General features: G+C 50.5%; 1 protein-coding gene and 1 pseudogene across 1 annotated transcript; one reads left to right on the top strand and one right to left on the bottom strand.

The window, feature by feature from the left end:
- Positions 1-1494: 1494 nt before the first annotated feature.
- Positions 1495-16650, top strand: LOC131924480 (cytochrome P450 2S1). The gene is made up of 9 exons (XM_059279766.1): positions 1495-1679; positions 2805-2970; positions 7593-7742; positions 9541-9701; positions 9781-9960; positions 10998-11139; positions 13136-13323; positions 15969-16110; positions 16284-16650. The coding sequence occupies exons 1-9, from the start codon at positions 1503-1505 to the stop codon at positions 16478-16480; spliced, it is 1503 nt and encodes a 500-aa protein (XP_059135749.1). The 5' UTR covers positions 1495-1502; the 3' UTR covers positions 16481-16650.
- LOC131924468 (cytochrome c-like) lies at positions 8631-10081 on the bottom strand (annotated as a pseudogene).
- Positions 16651-18679: the final 2029 nt, after the last annotated feature.

Raw genomic sequence — 18679 nt, forward strand, 5'->3', positions numbered from 1 at the left:
GGCTGCTGTTTGGTGGGCTTTGAGGGGGCGGGTTCAGGGAGAGAGATGGGGGAGGGGAGTTCAGGTGGCGCTTCCACCAGAACATTCCTGACTCTTTGGGGATATGAATGCCAGGGTGCCAGGGTGTCAGGGTGCCAGGGGCTGAGGCAGAGCGTCCACCAGAACAAGAACCACTGCTCCAAGTGAATCAGTGAAACAATGGAGCTAGGAGAGAGGGGCTCATGGGGCCCCCAGCCACTCTGAGGCAGTGATAGTCCCTGGAAGAGGGAGAGATTCCTTTCAGTGGTGTGGCCTCAGAATAAGATTGTAAACAATCTCTCACCTAAGACCCTGTAAGCAACCCTAATAAAACTCATCAGGTAACAGGTTGAATAGGATAAAAAATATGTTGTATGTGCTTGAAAATGCCAGAATGAAACTCATTATTATATGTATCATTAACATGTGCTAATAAAAAATAAATTAGGGCTGGGAGATGGCAGAGTGGATAAGCACTTCCACCTGAGGACTGGCGTTTATAGGCCCAGAACACTTATAAGGAAGACAGGTGACCCCTGGGGCAAACCGGTCAGCTAGAGGAGGAATTCCAGAGAAAACCTGCCTAAATAAATACAGTGGAGAGGAATTGTGGGATGTCAACTCCACCTGCCTGGCAACACCCATGTAGGAGCACCCCCATACACATGTTAACACATATACAGAGAAACACGAACACACAGATACACACTCAAAAACTAATTTAAAACACACACACACACACACACACCACACCACACCACACCACACCACACACACAAATGAGTCAACCAACAAGGCTTGATGTAGCAAGCCTTTAATCCCACCAGTGAGCAGTGGAGGCAGGAGGATTAAGAAGTTCAAGGTCATCCTTAGTTACACCCAGAGTTTCAGGGCAGCCGGGGCTACCTGCGACCCCGTTTCAAAACCAAAGAATGATTCCACCAATCCAGACTGATCTAGGTCGGATAGCTATGTCACGGAGCCTTGTAATCTAGGGACAACAGAATGTCAAGTCCCTCCTAGTTGGTGAAGGTAGGATGCGGGAGGAAACTGCCTCCAAGACACGGTGACATATGCACGCAAGCACGCACACCAAGATAAGCAGAGGGAGAGGGAGCCGGGCAGAGCCACCCAGGGTCACCGCCCTGCGAGGTGTGGCCGCTGCAGCCAGCCAAAGTCTCCTGCTCCCAGGTTCCTCTCGTTCGCTTACTACGCCCTACCTGGGGCCCAAGTCACTGTCTCCTCCCTCTGAACCCCAGGAAAACCTAGATGACCTGGGAGATCCGTTCGTGCATTGGTGTGGGACCTCTAGCGTCTGCGGGTCGGAGGCGGAGAAATTCGGGTGCAGGGAGCGACGCCTTGCAGGAGGCTGCCCCGCCTCCCTCCGCCTGATTTCGTTGAGGAGGGAGCCGCCCCGTTCCCGCCCCTAACTGGCCAGGCGGCCGGGAGCTTCTAGGAGGTGGAGATCGAGCCGACCTGCAGAGATGGAGGCAGCTAGCACCTGGGCACTGCTGCTAGCGCTGCTGCTGCTGTTGCTGCTGGCGCTGGGACTGCCCAGGACCCCGGCTGGAGGCCACCTGCCCCCGGGGCCCACCCCGCTGCCGCTGCTGGGGAACCTCCTGCAGCTGCGTCCCGGGGCGCTGTACTCCGGGCTCTTGCGGGTGAGGGGACGTAGGGACATCCTAACCAAGGGTGAGGAGGGGGGGCGGCGGATCTCCTGAGTGCCTGGGCTCTGCAAGAGTCTTAGGCTGTTTTAGAAAGAAGGCAGAGGCAAGGGTCCTCGGGGCAAAGGGACTAAGAATGTCTTGAGCTGAGGGTGCGAACGTGCTGACCTGCGCTGAGCAAGGAAGGGTGCCCAGGATGGGAAGGGCAGAGCTCCCTTAGTCCTGGAAGCGGGACCAAGGGGAAGCGGGACCCAGGAGGGGCAGGGGCAGGTAGTCCTGGGCTAAGAAAGGGGCTAGAGCTGGGAGGGACACAGTTCACAGAGATTTAGAAAGAAATGAGAGCAGGACCCAGAGAGGCAGGGGTCCCAGGTCGCAGGGACCCACAGAATGCTGGGAAGGTAGTGAGCTGGGACCAAAACTGCAAAGCAGGCACTCTCTGAGGCGAGAATGGTAGTGGGCAAACTTGTTCCCAGTTCCCATGTTGGGAGGGAAGCATCTGGAAGCTTGTGGAGGCTGGAGGGGCTGAGCAGAGAGCATCCTGGGCTAAAAGAATCTGCCTCAGAGACTCCCGGAGTGGGAGGATGGGTGTAGCTCAGCTAGGAGGGAGCTAGGAGTTCCTGCCACCGGGTGGGAGGATGGGGAGGCAGTCCCAACCTGCCTGGGGTAGTGGGGGGTGAAACATTCCATTCAAAAATATTCTGAGGAAATTTTAAGGACAGAAAAAGGGGGTGGGCGTCTAAGGGAGAGAGATGGGACACGTTTCACTGAAACTACCGTGGGATTTAAGGGTTTAGCAGAGGTTGAAATGGGTAGCTGGATATTGGGGAAAGGGAGATTATGGGAAACCAAAACTGGTTGTGGATGGTCCCAAGATCAGAGGTTAGAGCCTGGAAGTGAGAGAGAAGGCACAAGGATGTGTTTAAGAAGCACCCACTCTATACTCCCATGCAAAAAGAGAACAACCTCCCAAGTATTTTTGCTTGGGGTCAGAGGGGACCAGTTCCTGGTATAGGGGCAAAAGCCAGACCACATGACTTATCCGAGGTACTAATACAGCCTGGCTGTTGGAGGCAGCTCCTGGGACCAGTTATCACCCTCTTCTCCCTCCCTTTCTGCCCCCAGCTGAGTAAGAAGTATGGGCCTGTGTTTACCATACACCTGGGGCCCTGGCGCCGTGTGGTGGTCCTGGTTGGGCATGATGCTGTACGAGAGGCCTTGGGAGGTCAGGCTGAGGAATTCAGCGGGCGGGGAACGTTGGCAACGCTGGACAAGACTTTTGGTGGTCATGGTGAGTCATGAGGGCAAATGGGAGCTGGTGGGTCCTGCCCCCACTTACAGGTATGGAGGTTATTTTTGCAGGTGACTTAGTGCCTCTCCTTCTCTTCGAAATGGGATGATAAATGGTGACTGTCACTTAGGGTTGTACTAAGGCCCAAGTAGAACTGGGCTTGTGCCAAATGAGTGTTTACTCACTAATTGCCGACCTATAGTGACAATAATTACTACTCAAGGGTCTGAATTGATAGACAAGCACTCACGGTACAGGAGCTTGACCAGGTGTGGCGATCCAAGTCTGCAACCCCAGCATTTAGTAGGCTGAGACTGTAGGGACTCAAGTTTCAGGCCAACCTGGGCTACATAGTGAGTTTCAAGGCCAGCTTGGGCTACATAGTACAAGACAGTGTGACCCTGTCGTGAAAAAAAAAAAAAAACAGGACTAAGTGAGAAGGTTTTGCACCCCGATAAGCCTCTCCGCCAACACAGCAATCCAAATCAGACCGAATTAGAAAAAGTCCCACTTTAATGGGTAAAGCGTTCCGGGTGATTCTCCGGCATCCCCAGAGAGGAGACAGGGATGAAAGACCAAAAAAACCACGTTTGTTGTCTGGAGTGCAGCTGTTTTGTTTTGTTTTGTTTTGTTTCGAGACAGTGTTTCTCTGTGTTGTTTTGGTGCCTGTCGTGGATCTCGCTCTGTAGACCAGGCTGGCCTCGAACTCACAGAGATCCGCCTGGCTCTGCCTCCTGAGTGCTGGGATTAAAAGTGTGCACCACCACCGCCCAGCCTGGGGTGCAGTTTAAATACCCTATGGCGTCCCCACACCCCCCACCCCGTGTTTGGCAGGACTTTCTGAGGGACAGGGTCTGGGCAGAGAGGTGGGGCTTCCACCAGAACATTTCAGACTCTTCGGGTATAGGGACAGCAGTTCAAATATGGCTACTTCCTGCGGGCATGGGGCAACATGGAGAAGGGGTGAGTGAGGAGTTGGTGGGCTCACATTCAGCAGGAGGTATGAGTGGAGGAGCATCCAGTAAATTGTCATCCTGGAGACCTCAGGCATCTGTTTCTTGATGAAGCAGAGAAGGCAAGTTGCTAGGAAAAAAACAACAACAGATTATTAACATCTGCCCTAGTTATACCACAAAGATGAATGAGCAGGGCAGAAGAGCAGATTGGCCCTTCATTGGGACATCTTGGAAAACCAGAGGATGGAGGGTCCCAGCTGCTGGACAGACCACATATCCTGAACAAGTGCCCACTTGAGCCTGGAGAGATGGTACCAGCGTTGATGTCCCAGGAGCTTGGCAGCTGAGGGGGTGGTGAGGATCACAGCATAAGGTCCTGTCCATCGGGGCTCAAGAGACTTAGGGGCTAGCTGTTTGAGGAGTACTCTGTCCCCTGGGGAGAGTGGGGCTGGCTCAGGGGCAGTTGGGCCCGTTGGTGTGGGGACAGGGAGATGGCTGTCAGCATGTGAACAGAGAAGAGACCTCAGAAAGGAGCTGTAGGGGAGGTACCCAGCCAGTGGAGGAGTTTGGGTCGGGAGGTGGTGATTGAGGAGGAAGGGCCTTCCATAAAGGAGCTCAAAAGGGATCAGGCCTGTAGGAGAGCGTGGGGTGGCCTAGAGGCAGGTGGGGGCAATGGGGAGAAAGGAGGGCCAAGATAACCTGAGTTCACTGGAGAGCTTGGTGAGCTGTCATTTGATGAGTCCACTGGCCTTCTCAACCTTTCCTGACGATTATGGACAATAGGGAATGTGGACCTTCCAGGAAATGTTGAGAGCATCTAACACCAGCTCCATGACCCTGGAAGTGAAGGCTGCTGGCCCGTTGTCCATTTTGTACGGTCTGTGGCAGGCCAAATCTAGGAATGACATGTTCCAGGAGTACTTGGGCCACCACATCTGCTGTTGCCCTGCCAATCCTCACCCGATTTTTGTCCTCAAAGCTGGAGCAGAGGCTGAGGAGGGCCCCCTGTAGATTGACCTTGGCACATGTCTGGCAGGAGGAATGGACCTGTGAAATACTCAGGAGAGTGTGTGGTAGCCAAGGTGAGTGTGGCCCCAAAGCAGCTGAGAATATCCCAACCAAGCAGCGGTACAAGCAGGTCTGACTAGAAAAAGAGTGTGAGAAGAATCGCCCTGCAAGAATGCAGGAAAGTGTCAGGGTCTTAAGTGGGAAGGAAGGGATCCCATCCACCCCCATGACAGAAATTGGTGAGGGAACTGTAGGACCCTAGTGAGATGTCATATTGTCCACTAGGTGGGTTTGGTCTGCATACTGCCTAGCTGCTGCCTGAACTCGAATTCACTCCTGGAGAGTGAGTGGAGGCCTGGATCACATCAAGGTCATGTCAGGTGGGATCGTAGGCCTGAGACAGATAACGGAACTACTTGATATAAGGATTAGTAGAGAAGGAACCCAATTGCTTTTCTATTTGTCCTGAAGAGAGAAGGGCAGGCCGACCCAGACAATTCCATCATCTCTATCTATCTCTCAGAGAGGGCAGAGCAGGGCAGAAGTCTGGCGAGATCGAGTATGAGAAGAAACGGGAAAATTCGGGGCATCAGGCCAGTGTATAAAGGGGACCAGGAGGTAGGTTGAGACGCTGGGGACTAGCGGAGAGGAGAGGGCAGGAAGGTGGATAAGGAGGAGGAATTTGGTCTTAGACCTTTGGGGGGGGGGGAAATTGAGGAATGTTGTCCACTGAATGGAACGTGTGGCCCCCGTAGGAGGAGGGTGGGTAGGTAAAGTTTGGGGAAGTGGGGGAGGGGCCAGTGTCCCCAGCAGCATGGTCAGGGCAGAATTTTCAGGGTCCCAGTTTCCAGATAGGCAGGAATCTGGAGGCACCATGACCCTACCCAACAAGACCAGTGCTGTGGGACACTGGCTGCTGTAGGGAGGGTGGGAACACAGAACCCAAACACCATGGACCTAGGGCAGTTCTGTCCATTTATCTCCACACCAACAAAAAAAGATCGCAGAGGATGGAAAATTCTAAGGTTCCCTCTGGAGGCCACCTTGACTGGTTATCAAGAGGGTACTATGGCCAGGCCTTAGTGCTCAGAGAAATCAAGCGTTCAGGACAGAATGTATCAATTTAAATAGATTTTGTAAAAGACACCACAGGGACTGAGGTAGAGCTACCACCAGAACATTCCAGACTCTTTGAGTATATGGCACCTTGGCATTCATATATCCAAAGAGTCTGGAATGTTCTGGTGGAAGCCCCACCTCTCTGCCCAGACCCTGTCCCTCAGAAAGTCCCACCAAACACAGTGCCTCCCCCAGAGATGCTCAAGACCACTCCCACAAGGTATTTAAACTGCATCCCAGAAAACAGACATATGGTTTTTCAGTCTCTCGTCCCTATCTCCTCTCTGGGGGGGCCAGAGAATCACCCAGGAACGCTTTACCCATTAAACCGGGGCTTTTTCTAATTTGGTCTGATTTGGTCTGGTTTGGATTGCTGTGTTGGCGGAGAGGCTTATCGGGGTGCAAAAACTTTTCACTAAGGATATCTAGTTCAGTGGTAGAACACGCACAGACCCACCAGTGATGATTGAAGGTCTTGTTCAGTGGAGAATGCTTGCCTAGAATCCCCCAGAGAGGGGCTGGATGTGGCTCAGTAGTACAGCCCCTGCCTAGAATCCCCCAGTGAGGGGCTGAGGGCGTGGCTTGTTGGTAGTGCCCCTGCCTAGAATCCCCCAGTGAGGGGCTGGGGCGTGGCTCAGTGGTAGAGAGCTTAACATGCACGTTGAATGCCCTAGGTTCATGGCCAGCAACCCCTAATATGATGGAGGGGCATGAACTTGATACAGACAGAGAAAACGGCAAGGACCCAGTTCAGGGTGGGGAATCATGATGCCTTTGAGGAAATGAGAGAAGTTGTAATAGATGATTAATAAAGCTAAAAGTCATTGTGACTCTGGTCACCTTGCAGTCCTGTGAGTCACACCGGAGCAGCTGGGCTTCTGGTTTTCTGAAATCTGTAACTTTTCAACAGGCAAAGTGAATAGAACTGAAGGATGGAAGAGACGAGCTAGACCAGGCCAAGGGCTAAGGATGGGGAGAGAAGGCATTTGGAAGAGACAAGAGCATGAGAGGCCTACGGCTCTGTATAACAGCCAGAGGGTGGATGGTGGGCTGAGATGGGGAGAAGAAAGGTCTGCAGGCTAGAGCGTCAGACATGAGAGGGCCAAGGACAGCTTCCAAGTGCCACTACAACAAGTGCCACAGCACCGATCTGCAGGGGAGATCTGTGCTGAGCAGGCATCGTGGGCAGAGGATTTCTGTTCATATTCTCGCCATGGCCTCATCTGACCATGCATGCTGGGATGCGCAGATGGGACAAAGAGATAAAAAGGTGATGGGGTGGGGGGGTTAGTCACACATTCAGGAGACAATCTCCTCTGGATTAAGCTCAAAGGATAAAAAGCTAACTCAGTTATGCACTTATGGAGGACCTCGTCTCACACACACATACACACACACACACACACGCACGCACGCACACACACACACATGCACAGGCACACATGTGTGCCAGACTGGTACAGATTCAGGACAGGGCCCTAGGGGCATCTCACTGGGAGGATGGAACCACTCCCTTCTTGAATCTAGCTTTCTATGCAGGGGTTTTCTTTGCCAATGGGGAGCGGTGGAAACAGCTGAGGAAATTCACCCTGCTCGCTCTACGGGACCTGGGCATGGGCAAGCGAGAAGGCGAGGAGCTGATCCAAGCAGAGGTGCAGAATCTGGTGGAGGCATTCCAGAAGACAGAAGGTCAGCAGGGAGGGGCCAACAAATGCTTCCCGCCAAGAGGAAGAGGAACTATCTCCATTGTTCCCCGGGTGGTGGTGAATCTGCTGGGAGCAGGGGGGGGGGGGGGCGCTTTGCTCACCTCCACACTGACTGAGTCCTTTCTTACCTGGGGGTGTCACAGCAGCTCTCTCTATCCCTGGGACATTGTAGTCTCTCTCCTCCTCGCTCCCTTCTTCCATCTTTACCCCCTTCCTACTTTGTCTTGTTTTGTTTAAAACAGAATTTCACTAGTTGGGCCAGGCTAGCCTAGAACTGGTGACTAGTCCTTCTACCTCAGTCTCCAAGTGATGGGATTACAGGTGTGAGCTATCATGTCTGACTCCTTTTGTTGTTTTGTTTTGGGGGTTTGAGGTTTGTGTGTGTGTGTGTGTGTGTGTGTGTGTGTGTGTGTGTGTGTGTGTGTGTGTTAAATACTTTTTATTTGATAACATACATAAGCCACTGTAAGTGCCTTTCAATGGTAAAGGCAGCACCCTCGACATAGGGCATTCTAATTAAATCGGCATTGTCAAGAATAGACAGTTGCTTCCTGGCATGTAGTCCTTGTCTGTCACAGGCCAGTGAACACAAACAGAAACACAGGTGAGTCTTCTCACTTCTGAGACAGTGATAGAATTCTCCTGGTGTTTAAACATACTCGTATGCCCAGTTATATAAATCAAAATACAAAACCGTTCAGTAGGTTTATACTGACACCCCCATCTCTGTGGAGAGTAGAATTACTAATTACATTACTAATTAAGTCCAATCTCATCTTGAGAAAGGGAGAAAAGTGATAGGACTTAGCAACTGGAATTGTTGTTTTAAGAAGGATCACATCCACTTTACTACATACAAGTCAGTTTTACTTAAATCAGGACTGCCCAACAAAAACATTGTTAGCCATTCATGATCTGAATGTTGGTGTATGAGTTAAATCACGACATATATTAAAAGCCATGAGACAGCTGGGAGGTGGTGGCGCATGCCTTTAATCCCAGCACTTGGGAGGCATAGGCAGGCGGATCTCTGTGAGTTTGAGGCTAGCCTGGTCTACAAAGTGAATTCCAGGACAGGCACCAAAGCTACACAGAGGGACCCTGTCTCGAAAAAACCAAAACCAAAACCAAAAACAAACAAACAAAAAAGCCATGAGACATTTGTTATGTGATAAATGAGGCAATGGTGTAACTCTTAGAGACCTTTTTAAGATAAACTATTAGGTCTGCCCTTTCTCCCTTCTTAATTCCAGCGAAGACTGTTTTTGTTCCAGGGATGTACTTTTTGGGATTCTCCAAATGCTCCCTCAGGTATCCCCTCCCCAGGTGATGCCTTTGATCTTGTTGGCATCTGTGTAAGAGAATCCAGCAGCCTGACCTGTCTTTCGCCCAAACAGAACACGGAGATTCAGTCCAGTCTTACGCTTGCCTCCCTTTTCCAGAGTGTGGCACCAGGCACACTTCTGAACAAAAATCTCCTTGCCTTTCTCAACATCACCCATTCTTAATTCGTTCCTGGCTGGTCAACACCACAAATGCTACGACCCGGAGATAGACATCCTGCTCTCTCGACTTTTGTTGTTTTTGTTTTTTGAGACATGGACTCATTCTCTGTAGCCCTGGCGGTCCTGGAACTCCCAGCAGTCCTGCCTTGACTTTTCAAGGCTGGGATTACAGGTGTGAGCCACCACACCTAGCTTTAACTCTCTCTGTGTCCTGTCTCTTCATCTAATCCAGTCTTCTCCCTCTCTCTCCCCGCCCCGGCTGTCCATGCCTCACAGGATGTCCGTTCAACCCTTCTATGCTGCTGGCCCAGGCCACCTCTAATGTCGTCTGTTCCCTCCTCTTTGGCGTCCGTTTGCCCTACGAAGATAAAGAGTTCCAGGCTGTGATCCAGGCAGCAAGTGGTACCTTGTTGGGGATCAGCTCCCCGTGGGGCCAGGTAAATGGTGGGAACCTTCCCCAGCCTCAGAGCTTCCGAGTGAGCTCACTGAGAACAAGCTGTCTTCCTGCACCCACAGGCCTACGAGATGTTCTCCTGGCTGCTTCAGCCCTTGCCAGGCCCGCACACGCAGCTCCAGCACCACTTGGGTACCCTGGCTGCCTTCGTTGTCCAGCAGGTACAGCGGCACCAGGAAAGCGTCCACACTTCAGGTCCTGCACGTGACGTCGTCGATGCTTTCCTGCTGAAGATGGCACAGGTGTGGCAACTTGGGAGAGGAAAGGGTCCCTCTGGAATATGGCTACTGGCCCGACTGATAGTCCATTTACTTCGCATCTGCTGAGTCCTCATCCCTGGGCTGAACTCTGGATGGGAATGGTTTGCTTTGCTGGGAGAAGAGACCATCCCTTCTTGAGTCTTCACCTACTTTACAGAGGAAATTCTAAGGATTTCCATTGGTCTCTTCCCTTTTTATTCTTGGTGAGATATAGTTTTACTCTGTATCTCAGGCTGGCCCAAAACTCACTCTGTAGCCCAGGCTGGCCTGGAACTTGCAGAGGACACACACACACACACACACACACACACACACACACACACACACACACTGCTTCTGCCTCCCAGGGGCTAAACCACCAGGCTCGGCTTCAGGTCTCTTTCTCTACCAATATGTCTCTTCGTGGAAGATATAACTCGGCTGACAATTCTGCCTACCGTTCAGGAAGTCCTGGGTTCCACCCCTAGTACCACATGACCTGGGAATGAACTCACATCTGTCATCCCAACACCTGGGAGGGAGAAGCAGCAGTTCATCTTCAGCTATATAGCAAATTTAAGGCTAGCTTAGGCTACATGTGACCCTGTTTCAAAACAGAGGGGAATGGACAATGGCATGTCTCTGGGTAAAGATGTTTGACACCAAGTCTGACTACCTGTGTTTGAGCCCCGGGACCCACACAGTGGAAGGACAGAATCAACGCCTACAAGTTGTCCATGTGCATGCCATGGCATACACAAGCCCACAAATGAAATTTAAAAAAAAAAAAAAAAGATTTTTTTTCCCCTTGAATCTTTATCCCACTCAAATCACAGTCCCTCATTCCTCAACTTGTCCCAAACATTCCTCTTTTTTTTTTTTGGTTTTTCGAGACAGGGTTTCTCTGTGTAGCTTTGCGCCTTTCCTGGAACTCACTTGGTAGCCCAGGCTGGCCTCGAACTCACAGAGATCCGCCTGGCTCTGCCTCCCGAGTGCTGGGAGGCACCACCGCCCGGCCAAACATTTCTCTTAATGTTCAGGAGAAACAAGACCCAGGCACAGAATTCACTGAGAAGAACTTGCTGATGACAGTCACCTATCTGCTGTTCGCTGGGACGATGACCATCGGTGCCACCATCTGCTATACCCTCCTGCTCCTGATGAGATACCCGCAAGTGCAACGTAAGAAACTGTCCCCACCAGCCAGGCCCCCGGAACCCAAGTGATGGTTCCGGAGGACAGAACATGCAGGGAGATGGACATGAGCACGGAGTTTAGGGTTCCCCAAGCGGTGAGGGAGCTTCCGATCATAGTCCGAGATATAGTGAAAGGCAAGACAAGACCTGTCTATGGCACCTTGTTACCTTTATCATGTGCCTTGTCCCCAGTCATGGGGAGCCATAGAAGGACCTTGAGCAGGGAAGACATGATTAAATTTACATTTATTTATTTACTTACTTTTGTTTGAGATAGGGTCTTACTCTGCAGCCCAAGCTGGCCTGCTACTCACTGTATAGCTGGCCTCTAACTCAGTGTCCTGGCTCAAATGAGTTTATAGGTGTGAATTAGCACTCAGCTTAAGTCTGTATTTTAGAAAATCGTCCAGCTGCCGTGACAGGATGAACTGTAGGAGACTGTAGCTCAGAGGCAGAGCTCTTGCCTAGAACTTCAGGGGAGGGTGGAGAGGGAGGTTCACGAGCCCTTGATTAGAATCCACTGGTGAGGTGGGGATGTGCTCAACAGTAGTGATTACCTAGCATCCATGAAGCTCTGGGTATCATTCCCAGCTACCCCCCCAACACACACACACACACACACACACACACACACACACACACAAATGCATGCACGAACTCACGTGTGTGTGCACACACACATGCATTCAGTGGACTGTAAATATGAGAGGGTACCAAGCACCTAGGAAAGTGGACAGAAACCTGAATAAGTAAGAAGCTGGGGGTAGGCCAGGCTATGGAGGCACGGGAGCGAGGGCAGAATAGGCAGGTCATGGAGAATGAGGAAGGAAGGACTTGTCCGGGGCAGACTTGAGTTTCTAGCTGGGAAACTGAGGACAGAAGACTCAGTCTGAGCTAGGTACAGAAAGGATGAAGATGGAGCTGGTTTCAAAGGGGATGCTGAGCAGGGACGGTGGCTCATGCCTGTAATCCCAGCACTCAGAAGGCCTGAAGCAGGATGATTGCCACAAGTTCAAGGCTAGCCTTTTCTACATAGTGAGTGCCAGCCTTGGCTACGTAGCCCTGTCTCAAGAGAAAGGAAAAAATGAAGGGTGTATGTAAGGGGAGGGATATTAAAGTCACCTCAGAAGGGCCTAAGCCTACAAAAGAGATGAATCCAAGCTCTGCAAGACACTGGATCAGGACTGGAGATTAAAAATTGTGGGGTTGGGGATTTAGCTCAGTGGTAGAGCGCTTGCCTAGCAAGCGCAAGGCCCTGGGTTCGGTCCTCAGCTCTGAAAAAAAAAAAAATTGTGATCAGGGCTGGGGAGATGGCTCAGAGGGTAAGAGCACTTTCGGTACAACATGAGGAACTGAGTTCATACCTCCACCACTCAGTAAAAAGCATGGCATGTCTGCACTTAACTGTAACCAGGACTAAGACATGAAAAGGGATGAGGGCCTGAGACAGGAGAATCTCCGGGACTTGCTGGCTGCCAGCCGAGCTCCAGGTTCAGTGAGAGACCCTGTCTCAGGGATTAAGGTGGAGAATGGTAGAGCAGGCACCTGACACCCTCCCTAGGCCTCCACCCAAGCACACTTATGTGCACACCCACACACTCACACACACAGAGTCATCATCCAGATGAGACAGTACACAGCTGTAATCCCAGCACTTAGTAAGCTATGAGACAAGAGCATGGTGAGTGAGTCCCAGCCTTGGTTATGCATTGAGTTACACTCTAGCCTAGACTATAGTGTGAGACCCTGTCTCAAAACAAAACAAAAAAACAGCGTCCTCCATTTTTTTGGTTACCGGAGTTAAGACAAAATAGATACATACCCGGCAAATAGGATGAATGAGACCCCAACCAAGCCTAGCTGCTCTTCGCCTGTTGCCAGCCTCACCCCCAAACCACTACTGCACAAGAAGATGAGGCTCCCAGAAGGAGGACCCCAGGGTCCATCCCACCCGTGACCTGCAACCCTCCTCTTGCATGCAGAGCGAGTTCGGGAGGAGTTGATCCAGGAGCTGGGTCCCGGCAAGGCTCCGAGTCTGAGCGATCGCGTACGCCTCCCTTACACGGATGCAGTTCTACATGAGGCTCAGAGGCTGCTGGCACTGGTGCCCATGGGAATGCCCCACACCCTCACAAGGACCACTCGCTTCCGAGGATACACTCTGCCCCAGGTGGGTGTGTGGCATGGCCACAGCAGTTATCTCTGCCCTAGGGACTCGAGTTTTGATTTCTCTGTGTCTGTCTGGATCCTCCCCACAACCACCACCCCTTTCTCTTTGGCCTCAACTGAAAAACACTTCAGACATACAACCACCAGGGGGCGATATAGCCTCAATCCTGAGATAAGATTGGCAGCCGCTCCTTCTTGAATCAAATCCTTATGTTTTTAGCCCTGCTGTTTTCTTAGCTAGAACTTGAACAAATTGTTTCATCCACTGAGTTTCAATATGCCCCTCTTATAAATTGAGAATAATAATAATAATAATATCCAATTTGGACTTGAAAGATAATGCTTATAAAACACCTACCCAGCTCTTAGTGGTGGGTGGGTGCCCTGTGTACATACAAAGGACAACCACAATGTCACAATAACATGAATCTAACATATCCTTTACATTGTGCCAGCTGTTGTTCTGAATGCTTTCATTTAGTATTATTTTCTTTCATCTCCAAAACAATCCTGTGTAATTATCACACTCACTTTAGAGATTGAAAAACTAAAATCTGTAGGAATTCACCCAGCCCTCAAGTAGGAAGACAGGATTTAAACCCAGAACCTAAACTTTTTTTTTTTTTTTTTTTTTTTTTTTGGTTTTTCGAGACAGGGTTTCTCTGTGTAGCTTTGCGCCTTTCCTGGAACTCACTTTGTAGACCAGGCTGGCCTCTAACTCACAGAGATCCGCCTGGCTCTGCCTCCTGAGTGCTGGGATTAAAGGCGTGCGCCACCAACGCCCGGCCTAGAACCTAAACTTTAACCACTTCTACCTGCCCTTTCTGTTATTTAACAACAGTCCTGTGGCGCTTTTGGTGAAGCTCCTTCACCTTCCCAGCTCACAACCCACGGGCCAGGCTGCTGAGCAAAGAATGTCTTGCCTCTCTCCTCCAGCTCCCCCGCCTGCCTTCACCCTCTAATGCAATGGTTCTCAACCTGGGAATCGAACGACCCTTTTACAGGGGCCACATATTAGATATCCCACATATCAGATATTTACATTATGATTCATAACAGTAGCAAAATGGCAGTTATGAAGTAGCAACGAAATAATTCTATGGTTGGGGGGGTCACCACAACACAAGAAACTATATTAAAGGGTCCCAGCATTAGGCAGGTTGAGAACCCATGCTCTAACATAACAGCCCCAAGGATATATATAACAAGCTCTGATCTGGCTTGAGAGGCTCAGCCCTGCCTGGCTGTGGCCTTCAGGGACAGCTCCCCCCCCCCCCCCCCCCCACACACACACACCCTTGCCTTTGCCTTTGGAGGCATTCCCCAGAGAGGTGACTTTGGACAGCCACAGCTTAATCTCGGTATCACAACATACTCCCAGAATTTCAAAACAATGTAAAAAGAACACACTCTGCCAGGCTGCCCCGGGGTTTCCTTTGGCTACTGCTTAAGCTCTCCAGGCCTTAGCTTCCTCATCTTTTTTTACCTTCCTTCCCACCCCCCATTGGGTAGTAGGGGTTGAACCCAGCACCTCTCACACATTCAGCAAATGTTCCACCACTGACTGACATCCCTAGGCACCCGCCCTTTTTTCTTCTCTTTTGAAACAAGAGCTTGTGAAGTAGCCCAGGCTGGCCTTGAACTTGCAATCTTGCCATCTTCCTGTCTCAGCCTCCGCAGTGTTGAGATTATAGGCATGTGCCACCACATCCAGATTCTCTTGTCTTTAAATTGGACATATTATTATCTCCTTCCTGGGCTTATTCCAGAGATTCAAGGAAAGAGCAAAGGAAGTAGGACACCGTGTGCAACTGTTACACACGAGGCTGTATGTGTGTGAGTACCCAGAGAAAGCATTTGATTATCCCAACACAATGGCAGATGCCTGTAAGTCCTGCAGGTTGAAGGCTAACCTGGGCTACATAGTGAGACCCTGTCTTGAAGGAAAGTAGGGGCAAATGGGAGAAAGGAGAGTGAAAGATACAGATGCATTTACTTAACACTGACTTGTTCGGTTTTGGGTTTTGGTTGTTTGTGGAGTTTTTTGTTGTTGTTTGAAATAGGGTCTCACTATGTAGACCAGGCTGACCTTGAACTCAGAGATCCACCTGGCTCTGCCTCCTGAGTGCTGGGATTAAAGGTGTGCACCACCACACCTGGCCCTTAGTATATATTTATTTTCATTTTTTATTTTATAATTTTTTTTCAATTTTTAAAAACTATGACCCAGCCGGGCGGTGGTGGCGCATGCCTTTAATCCCAGCACTCGGGAGGCAGAGCCAGGCAGATCTCTGTGAGTTAGAGGCCAGCCTGGGCTACCAAGTGAGTTCCAGGAAAAGGCGCAAAGCTACACAGAGAAACCCTGTCTCGAAAAACCAAAAAAAAAAAAAAAAAACTATGACCCAGCAGTGGTGACACATGCTTTTAATCCCAGCACTTGGGAGGTAGTATTTACCTATCCTTAACTTGCTTGAATTTCAAGTTGACAGTCAATATTAGACAAAAGCAAATACAGTTAACGATAAAATAAGAAATTAACAAATCACTATATATATATATATATCTTTTTATTTGATTTTTAATCAAGTTATATTAAAATTATCAATAGGAAACCTGTGTATGTGAGCTTTCATCTTTTCCCCCCAGGGCACTGAGGTCTTCCCCCTGATCGGCTCTGTACTGCATGACCCTGAGGTTTTCCAGAACCCCGAAGAGTTCCACCCAGACCGCTTCCTGGACACTGATGGCCGGTTGAGGAAACATGAAGCCTTCCTGCCCTTCTCCTTAGGTATCTACTAGGCCTTAGGGATAACCAGAGGGTGCTGACTGGATATAACCAGTGGGTGTCAGTGCCAGTTGGGGAGGCACTTTCCTGCACCCCGGGGTCTCTGTTGGCTCCCCCTCCTCCATGCCCTCCCCCCATGTGAGCACAGCTGACTCAGCCTCCCGCACTCCTGCCAGGTAAGCGGGTCTGCCTAGGAGAAGGCCTGGCTCGAGCAGAGCTATGGCTTTTCTTCACCGCCATCCTGCAAGCCTTCTCCCTGGATACGCCATGCCCACCGGATGACTTGAGTCTGCAGCCAGCTGTCAGTGGACTTTTCAACATCCCTCCAGACTTCCAGCTCCAGGTCTGGCCCACTGGCGACCAGTCCAGATGAAGGAAGGGGTGGGAGCCACCTGGGATGATAGCCTCAAGGGGGTGTGTGAACCAGGTGTCTCAGAAGCTACACCATACCACACATCATGTATCCAGGCAGCTGCCATGACCCAGGACCACATTCCCCTACACAACTACAAGGCAACTGATGTGTATGCTTTTTTTTTTTTTTTTTTTTTTTTGAAGAGGGATCTCTGAACCAGGGTCTGGCTATGTAGCACAGGCAGGTCTCAAACTTGTGATCCTCCTGCCTCAGGTTCCTGAGTGCTGGAATTACAGGTGTGTACCACCTAGGGGCTGCATAGGCTTTCAGACTACTTAAATGTAGTATACACCATCTGGCATCTGGACTCACAAGCATATAACCAGATTCCCCCACCAAGCCAGACACCACACCACTCCTTGTCCTCACAATCCCAATCCAGCTACCACCTACACAGCCACACAAACAGCCCAACCGTGTTCCATGTCTATCATGGAACTGCTGCTGGGTCCCTGCCATAGAAAACAGCATGCCCCAGCTGGGGTCACGTCACAGCCAGAACCATGTCCTTGTCTACTCCCATGAATGACCTCACCACCATCCAGGCACATGAGTACCTCCATCTATGGCCGCCAGCCAGTCATCCACACAGCCAGACCATACGTGACAGTGTCTTGGCTCTTCCGAATCTCTTCCTACTGAGACACACACCGTGACGACAAAACTGTTTCCGGCCACCTCCACACCCTTGTTCTTCAAACACACTCCTTCCAACCCATTTTCCCAAATCTAAATGTTTCCCCGTCTGTAGTTGTACACGAAGACCTTGTACAAATGAGGGCCAGCAACCCAAAGGAGAAACTTCCCCAATCATGTTTATGTGCTCCTGTTGAATCAGGGCTCTGTTCTCAAACACATCCTGACTTCACTTAGCATCGAAGTCCCTGTCAGGGTGCTGGAAATGTAGCTCAGAAGTAGAGTACTTGCCTAGCATTTGTGAAGCCTAGGGTTCAATCCCCAGCACTGCTCAAAAAACAATTTTAAATCTCCATTGAGCCATTCCCCTGGAAGGACTAGATGACCAAAAGGAACCGGGTTCTACCCCTCCGTAAGAGGACAGAGGCGGGGTTGGGGATTTAGCTCAGTGGAAGAGCGCTTGTTAGGTCCTCAGCTCCAAAAAAAAAGAGGACAGAGGCCACACCTGACGTCTTTGTGATTTGAAAGTCCCCATTTTGCAATAAAAGTTTGTTTCTGGCCATGGACTGGACCCCCTCTGCTTGTGTGACAGAGTCCCTGTGAGTAAGGGGTGGGGATGGGGGAGTCCGCCCCTCCCCTGAGGCTGGGAGGAAGCTGAAAAACACGGGTCACCGCCCACCTCGCTGTTGACATCAGTACCAGATGTGAAGCTGTGGGGGAGGGGAGAGACAGGGCTGAGGCTGTCTGCTGCCCTGCTTCTTCGGGATCGCTGGAAAGTCTTCAGCCAATGACAGATCTAGCCTCTGGAAGTTCTCCAAATCTGAAAGCAGATACAGACACACAGGCTCTAAGGACCGTCGCCCTGCCCCTTGCCTCTCCAACCCTTTTTCTCTCCTGTTTTCCCCATTACTCCATTTTTTTTTTTTTTAAATAACCATCAACTCTGCCTGGAAGTGTAGCTTGGTGGTAGACACCTGCTTGACCTGTATAGGACCCCGAGTCCCATTCTTATCACTGACAGAACTGAAATTACAATAACCACTGACTTTCTGCTGCATCTATTCCACTTACCGCTCTTTCTTAGGGTTATGTTAAGGCAAACATTAGGAAATAATTGAACTTGCCTGTCTTTTCATTTCTTTTTTTTTTAAGACAGGGTCTATGCAGGCGGTGGCGGCTCACACCTTTAATCCCAGCACTCAGGAGGCAGAGGCAGGTGGATCTCTGTGAGTTCAAGGCCAGCCTGGTCTACAGAGCGAGTTCCAGGACAGCCAGGGCTACACAGAGAGACCTTGTCTCAGGGGAAAAAAAGAAGACAGAATCTTAGGTGTCCCAGACTCACCTCGGATTTTCCCTTTCCACTACCTCCCAAATGCTAGGATCACAGATGTACTCCATCATACCTGGTTTTTGTTTTGTTTTGTCTTTTGAGACAAGGTCTCTCTGTGTTGTCCCAGAACTCTCTCTACAGACCAGGCTGGCCTTGAATTCAGAGATCTGCCTGCCTCTGCCTCCTGAGTG

This window comes from Peromyscus eremicus, chromosome 1 (genome assembly GCF_949786415.1).
Source record: "Peromyscus eremicus chromosome 1, PerEre_H2_v1, whole genome shotgun sequence".
Lineage (NCBI taxonomy): Eukaryota > Metazoa > Chordata > Mammalia > Rodentia > Cricetidae > Peromyscus > Peromyscus eremicus.